Consider the following 8182-nt stretch of genomic DNA (forward strand, 5'->3'; position numbering starts at 1 on the left):
TGCTTTTCAAATATTTTCTTTTATTTCCAAAATGCCCGTTAGCCACTAAAAAGCCGCCGGTTGGAACTTTACGCCTTCCATGGGGACGTTTGCGCGGTCTACGGACCTCAACGTCGGACCGTTGGTTGTAAAGCCCGGCAAAAACCAAACCTAAGGTCGAAGTGCTGCTCCTGCCACCCCACGCCTTGATGCGTACAGCGGTCGGAGCTTCACTATCCCCTCGACCTCCATTGCACGCCGCACAGTTAGCTCTTGAGCTCTGTGTGATCCTAGCCGCTCTGCCGCCACTCACGGTTGTCGGAGTAACACTTCCGCCCCACTAAACCTGCACCCACCTCCTATTCTTCTAGCCGATATGTTGTCTATCGACACGGCTAGAAATGATACCAAACCTAGTCGTCATGCTGTCCAACTCTAGCGACAACTAGCAAACACCCAAAACCCTAGCCGATATTTATCCTACCTCGATATCGGCCTAAACAACTAAACCTTAGCCACTATTCTATCAAAGCCAACCTTAACCCATATTAGCCACATGCCTATTTAACCATATCAACTATCCAGTATATTTCCTATCGTCCAAACCACGAGAGCCTCCACATAAAATATAGAGCCTAGCCGAGATACTGTCCTACTCCACAGTCGACTCCCATATAACTAAACCCTAGCTATTATACTACCAAAACCTACCACTAGCAAATACTAGCCCCATAATCCCTATACCCTATAAAAGAGATAGGTTATACCTTAAACCCTAGCCCTCTTAGTCGTTTATCGTTTTCTTATTATTTTATGGCTTTTATTGAATTTGGTTCTTCCTCTTTCTCAGTAAAGACTATTGTCTTTTGGATGGCAACCTATGGTATTTCGAGAATCGTATAATCAGGTTGCCTATCTTGGATTTATTTGCGTTGGAGCAAGGCAAGTTATTATTCCTCCCCTTGAGCATAATTATCCTATATTCTATATCTCTATTCTATGCATTAGCCATTCATGATTTTGAATGCATAATCTGAACATATAGCAAACCAGTTATATGCTAGCTTTTGCTTAGCCCTGCCTAGTTAGATTGCATAAAACATAATGAACTTAGATTGGGACAGTACGCAAGATTTGGTTGATTTCCGGGTGGCTAGTACTGTCTCGGTCGATATAAGTTTACCAAGTACTTATGTCAAACGAACGAGTACGATCGCAGCTTCTAGAATGGGGACAGACCTAGATATTATGTTAATTAACAATGTGGTACCTCTGTACAGTGGTTCTTATATAAGTCCTCGCGAAGGAGGCAAATATATGCCGCGAAGGGCAAATGTGATATTTACCGAGGCGCAGGTAAATATCTTGATTATCGCGCGATGTGTGTGTGAATTTATGAAAACCTGGTTGAGATGACATGGGGTCTCTCATCCAGTTCTCTCTAAAAACCCCGGGAACGCCAGAACTCCTCTCGCTGCTGATAACATTACATTCAGAGCGCATGTGGACTAGAGTTCATGGAACAGGTGCCACAATTGTTAATAACCTAATACTAGGCCATGACTAAGCTAATGATTATTGGCAAGTCGTAGACTGCGGGTAAAGCGTACATCTACTGCAATATGAATATCCTTGAATCTATTCGAATAGCCGTGCTCACGGATTGAGCATCGGGACTCATATGGTACTTTGGTTAGAAATATAATTCAAGATTTTCTTAAATACTGTTGCATATCAAGCATTTCAGGATTTCTACCTCTTTATTCTCAGCTTTCTGCAAGTAAACCTAGCTCTACACAGATATTACCATTTCATATATTCATTATTGGTTAATATAATAGCTTGCTGAGTACGTTGTACTCACCCTTGCTTCAACCCCTCTTTTTCAGAGTTTAATTGGAGTTTTTGCCGAAGCTGGGAGTTCAATCACATAAGTTAGTTCCCTTTAAACCTAATCTTCAAGTCTAGTGTAGTTAGATGGTTTAATTCTATAGTAAAACGGCAGAGTTGAGTCATCGTATAGCCTCTGCTGTAATAGTTAGCCACAAACTTGTAAATGTCCTATTATTTTATATAAAGATATCTCCTTTGGAGTCTTTACCAAATGTATGCGATGAAGATCTAAATTGTTGAACCTGTATCAATCTACTGATCCAGGGCTTGATACAGTTAAACATGTCGGTTTCCGAATCGTTAGTTTTGAGAGCCGACAATTTATTAATAGCCCACTTTAAGAAACCATGGGTTGTAGAGTGTAGTTTCTATTATAATGTCTTATTGACATGGTACTATAAACATTACTTATGAATACTATGGGTTGGGACTATCCTAAGCGAGATATTTCCAGGACGGGGATGGATAACGTCCAACATACTCCTATAGACTTGACAATATATTTATTGACAAGTAGAAAGGCACAACCTGATGGGGCGATGTGCGCTGCGTGGGGTCGCCCTCCGTGCGGTCCAGGACTTGAGGGACAGAGACTGAACGGAGCTGAGACAGACCATCATGAATTCATGGTCATCCACGCCAACCGAATCTTTAAACTTGAAAGCGAACCATTCTTTCCAATAACGTACTCCGGTGCCAAGCAAAGCAGCAGGCAACGATTTTAAAATTCGAAACTTTTTACGTTCCGAAAAATAGTTTAAAGAAAAGATGATTTTAAGAAGGAAAAAAAATTTACTTGTCTCGTTAACCATCGCAAGAAGAAAATTGAACAGCGAAATTGGGGACGTAAATCCGCTATAATTAATCCAAAACTTAGAATCGTTTTTGAATCTAAACCAAGCATAACCTTAGACCGTGTTCGGTACAACTCCAGATCACAACTCACTCGCGCTGGATTTAGACTTTTCAAAGTTAAATTAGAGTGGTTGTGTTATTTAAAAATATAATCAAAATAATTTACTTATCCATGTAATCATACTCCGTATTTCTAGATCTATAATTTCTAGAATTTAAAATCCTGACCTATAATTTCTAAAGTTAAAAATACCGAGCTGCAAAAACTTTGGAGCCAGAGCTGTACGGCTGATCACATAAAACATTAGTTCATTACCGGTAACCATTTCCTAAATTTTGGATGGATTCGTCGGTAGGTCCCGGCGCGAAGCGCCTCGCCGCCTCCGGCCAAAGAATTTCAGCGCTAGCCGGCAAAACGCGCACCCAGCAACACAGTATTCTCTCCGCCCCCAAAATAATTTATTTTTTTTCCATTTAGCGCGTCCTAATAAAAGAATCTATAGATGAAGTTAGAGATTTGATTCTACGGCACACGAAACTAATCCATTTAAAACATAACTAATCGAGTATTGATTATTATAAATTTAAAAAATAGATTTCTTTACTTTTGATAGAAACCTTTATATACTTTTTTTTATCATCTAGAAGTAACAATTTAAAAAGTATGCTAATAGAAAACAATAAAGTTATAATTTGAAGTTAGAGGATGGGATAGAAGTAAGACTAAGAGTACGTTTATTAAATCTTAATATAATTATTTTTATTTATTTTATTGTATTTACATCTTACTTTTATAAACTTTGATATGATAATAATTATTTAAAGAAATAAATTTATTTTGGATAAACGAAAGGAGGTACTAATAGTGAACTTATTTTTGGACGGAGACGGCATCTTTTAAAGAGTTTGTCTCCTCTGTATATAGAGAGATGGGGAGAGGCGGGGTGAGAGAGAAGCGCACGGGTGATTGATCTTGCATCCATGGAGTCGGGCTACGGCTTCCGCTTCTCCGACGACGACGTGGTGGGTCGGTGGCTCAGCTACCTGTTCGTCGCCGGTCGCCGGCGGCGCTGCCGTTTCTTGGAGCTATGTTTGATTGGATTTTGGATTTTGGATTTGCAGGAGTCGGCGAGCTCGCTGACGGTGGGGGAGCGGCTGTGCGCGGCGTTCCTGCCGTTCGTCGCCATTGCCGAGGCCGTCTTCTTCGCGCTCACCGACTGCCTCGCCGACCTCCTCCCGCCGTCCGCCGCCGCCTCCCGCCACCGCCGCTCCGCCGCTTCCTCCTACCTCGCCGCCGTCGCCAGGAAATGGAACCACCAGCAGCGTGGCAGGGTCGGCATCGGCTGCACCTCCCTCACCCTCCGCCAGCTCGCCCGCCTCGCCGACGAATCCAGATGCTGTAATCTCTAATTTCACCTCACCCCCCTCCCATTGTTTGTATCGCCTTCTTCTTCTTCTCGAGTCCAATTTCGCAATGTGGTCCGATCTGATCTGGTGTTTGGTGTCGATCGCATCGGGTCAAGTCTCCGTGAACGAGGTGGAGGCGCTGTTCGAGCTCTACAAGAAGATCAGCTGCTCCATCATCGACGACGGACTCATCCACAAGGTTTGTGTTCCTGTCAATTTGTCATTTTGGATCAGGTTGATGTGACAAAAATTTCTTTCGATACGTTCTTTCGTGGCAAGAATTCTCGGTGATTATCGAATAAACTAATAGTTTTTTTTTTGAGAGGTTATGCTCTGCACTTCGATGTCTGTTCTTGTCTTGGTCTCTGAAAATTGGGTTCGTCAGGCGAAAAGAATGATCGATTGATTAGTAGTCGGCCTTAAGAAGGCAATGTTGCAATTTGACCCAGTAAAAAAATTGCAACTAGGTGTACTAGATCGACCGATCCAGAGGTGTTGCACTGCACGCAATGGATTAGTGGGTCACCCATGGAGCATTATTGTATTTTGGTTTCACAACCCATAGAATTTTTTTTGCCTCTAGTTTACTTTTTGTCACAGCTTGCATGTCGGGTGGCTCCCATGTGCAATTTGACCATAGAATAGTTCCTGTTTCTCAGATTGTTTGGTTGGCATGTTCGTTCTCATGGTACACTATGTGAGCAACTGTAACGCTGATTGGTAAGGGGAAGGCATGGCATGGCTGTTTTTTCGTTAAGAAAACACTGTAGTATCTTTGCAATACAAACATTCGAAGTCAACAGAAACCATTTAATTTGTATTTTCAGGAGCATCGTGATTTATTGGAGTGAATGTTTTTTTTAATAAAAACTTGAGAAAGACAAATAAAATCTGAAATGCTCTCTATGCTGGATTTGTCATACGTAACAGTTCCTATGCTGAATTGTTCTTTAGGAAGAGCTCCAGCTGGCATTGTTTAAGACTCCAAGCGGCCAGAATCTTTTTCTTGATAGGGTGAGTGTTTACTTCATTTGCTCTCTTTAGTACTATAAATTTTATTTGACCATTTACCACTTTGTGCACTATGTTTTCCATTGATCTCCTTTTAATTGTTAGTTTATTTCCATGGCATGTTACTTTCAGAGGGTATAAGTATAACCACTGAAAGAAATTCTCTCTGATACAGGTTTTTGATTTATTTGATGAAAAGAAAAATGGTGTAATAGAGTTTGATGAGTTTATTCATGCTCTTAGCGTCTTCCATCCATTGGCACCATTGGAAGACAAGATAAATTGTAAGTACACTTCTTTCAGACACTACCTTCTTAAATTCATGTATCGAGGTATATTTACAATAAGGCCTCCCTTTGGATTGTTTTAGTTGCATTTAGGTTGTATGACTTGAGACAAACTGGGTTTATTGAGCGTGAGGAGGTTAGTTCATCAAGGCACTCTGTATTAATTTGCAACAAGTATGTTATTTGTGTTCTAGTACAAATCTGGTAGTGACGGCATGGTCTGTTTTGCAGGTTATGCAAATGGTTATCGCTATTTTGTCGGAATCTGATATGAAATTGTCAGAAGAACTTCTCGAGGCCATTATTGATAAGGTGATCAATCATTTCCTCGGCTCTGTCCTATGTGAACATGCCCTTTTTGCTGCATGGATTTAAGTTTTGCTACAATTTTTCTGTATTTCAGACATTTGAAGATGCTGATGCTGATAGGGATGGAAAAATAAACCAACAAGAATGGAAGGAATTCGTATTGCGGCATCCTAATCTATTGAAGAACATGACACTGCCTTATCTAAGGTATTAAATATGAGCTTGAGAGCTTTATGAACTGGACTATTAAGTTCTGTCAAATATATACTGTTGCGCAGAGAAATCTCGTCTGGAAACTACTGCTAAATTGTTTGAAAAAAATACCAGTCAGGACTTCATTAAATTCCTCGTTATTTACTTTGTTATTTTTTTGTCCATCTTATACTACAGGGACATCACGACAGTTTTCCCTAGTTTTGTCTTCAACACCGCGGTTGAAGATTGAACATAATCTAGGAATCACTTGAAGGTTGAACTGCGCAAGATCCCCGGATGATGGTGACAGGTTGCCTGCTGATCCTGCCAACTTTGTGCTGCATGTTTCTTGGCCAGCTCTCAGGAATGGAAACAGATATGAGAATTCATCATGAGCCCTCGCTGAAGAACCACAATTGGTGATTGTTAATCAAGATCAATGCTTTGAGACTCAATTTTTCTGCAAACCGAGGCTCATCTATGACAGCAAATTGGTCAACTTTTAGCAGACAATCAAGTTCGTGTACATACATCCTCTCGGTAGTTCAGGATTAAGGAGCATAGTAGTGAGCAACTGTATATATGATTGGTTGTAGGACTCGGGAAATTCAACGTTTTTGTATCCGGTCAGTTTGGGAATTATCATTCCAGTTTATCTTTTTACATACACTCTGTGATTGGATCATGCTCTTTTTAGGGCAGTTGGCTGAACTTTCTACTTCATCCATGCAACCATGCTACTTCAAAGATCGATTGACAATTGACGCTGAATACTTATGGTAGAAAACACACGGTTGCATTTCTCTAAACACACTGATTAGGGCAAACCAGATTAGATTATTTTGTGGCTAAAAACCTTTCTGAGACGCATGCTTTTGCTTGCTGGATGATTACTGTGACGACTCAGTGACAGACAAGCTGCCAAGTGTTCCAATCCTACCAGCCAATAGTCACCTGATGGTGACAACATTAGCCTTACTTTTATAAAGGAGTAGTGCCTGCTGTTCTTTGGGTGATGCAAGGGACATACTCCTACCAGTTTCTTGCAAGGTACAGCCAAGCGTCGCACATGGCCCATAATAATTTCCCTATGCAATCATGCCAGTAATTAGTTCTTTAATTCCAATCATGTTGCAACCTAAAGTTGGGAGAATGCCACGCCTCGGTCGCCGGGGGGAGGGGAAAAAATCGGTCGCTCCCCCCTCCCCCCTCCCCCCAACGAAGCGCGCGCCACACGTGTGCGGTGCGCCATGGCCCCCATGATGTGTCCCTTTTTCCCTGTTACGTGTCTCCGCCACATACTCCGTTGTAACAAATCACCCATATATTTTGAAAATCCTATAAGGAATTCGTTTTATTTTTTTTTCACAAAAAATGTTTCACCCAGTGTACACACAACTATGTATAGATCTAATATTGCAGTGAACTCAAACATTTTTTTGCAACAAATCACTCACATATTTTGGAAATCCTCTATTAAGGGAATTCGTTTCATTTTTTGTTCCACCAAAAATGTTTTACCTAGTGTACTCAGAATGTTTCACTATGTATAGATCTAATGTTGCAGTGAACTGAAACATTATTTCCCTATTTGCTGAAACATTTCTTTTTATATAAGGTGAAACAACGTCAAATTTAAACGATTGAAACATTTTCGATCTACTTAGCGAAACAATTCCAATATACTTGGTGGAACATCATGCAACATTTAAAAATAATTCAATAATAAGCTTAAAAAAAATTTCGTCGGAATATATCCATGCGTAGTCTTGTTTTGAAGATTTAATTGCAACAAATTTAATGATGTAATCGGATCATGATTTAGATAAGTAATTTAAGAGAAAAATTAGTTTAAATTGGTTTTGCACGCATGCATGATGTCAGTGTCCGATTTTTACATGTTTAGATCGGACGCCCGATTCTAAGTCTCCTCCGTAAAGTTGAGTTGGTATATGATAAGATTGCGCCATTGCGACATGCCGGGCGGTTCAGGTCCAATCGTTATAACTACTATTTATTTGCTGAGGGTCACCCTTGTCATCAATGTTACATTATAAATGGGGTATAAATAACAAAATTCGGGGACATAGAATAGAACGGACCCCATGAATAGCTGACGACCCACTTTTAGGTCCAAAACACATCAAATTTATCGGAGGTCGATTTATCTTTATCTATATCAGTCAGTATTAATTACACAATCTAATAGAGCTTTTCTTTTTTTTTTCTTTTCTGCGTTAAATAGA

The 8182-nt window shown here is 40.4% G+C and overlaps 1 protein-coding gene across 1 annotated transcript; it reads left to right on the plus strand.

Annotated features, from left to right (window-relative positions):
• Positions 1–3658: 3658 nt before the first annotated feature.
• On the plus strand, positions 3659–6696 carry LOC9269084 (calcineurin B-like protein 9). Its single transcript, NM_001404887.1, has 9 exons — positions 3659–3750; positions 3850–4126; positions 4251–4333; positions 5089–5148; positions 5321–5429; positions 5516–5568; positions 5664–5744; positions 5836–5948; positions 6132–6696. Exons 1-9 carry the CDS (start codon positions 3709–3711, stop codon positions 6184–6186), a joined length of 873 nt encoding a protein of 290 aa, NP_001391816.1. The 5' UTR covers positions 3659–3708; the 3' UTR covers positions 6187–6696.
• The last annotated feature ends 1486 nt before the right edge of the window (positions 6697–8182 follow it).

Source organism: Oryza sativa, chromosome 1, assembly GCF_034140825.1.
Source record: "Oryza sativa Japonica Group chromosome 1, ASM3414082v1".
Taxonomy (NCBI): domain Eukaryota; kingdom Viridiplantae; phylum Streptophyta; class Magnoliopsida; order Poales; family Poaceae; genus Oryza; species Oryza sativa.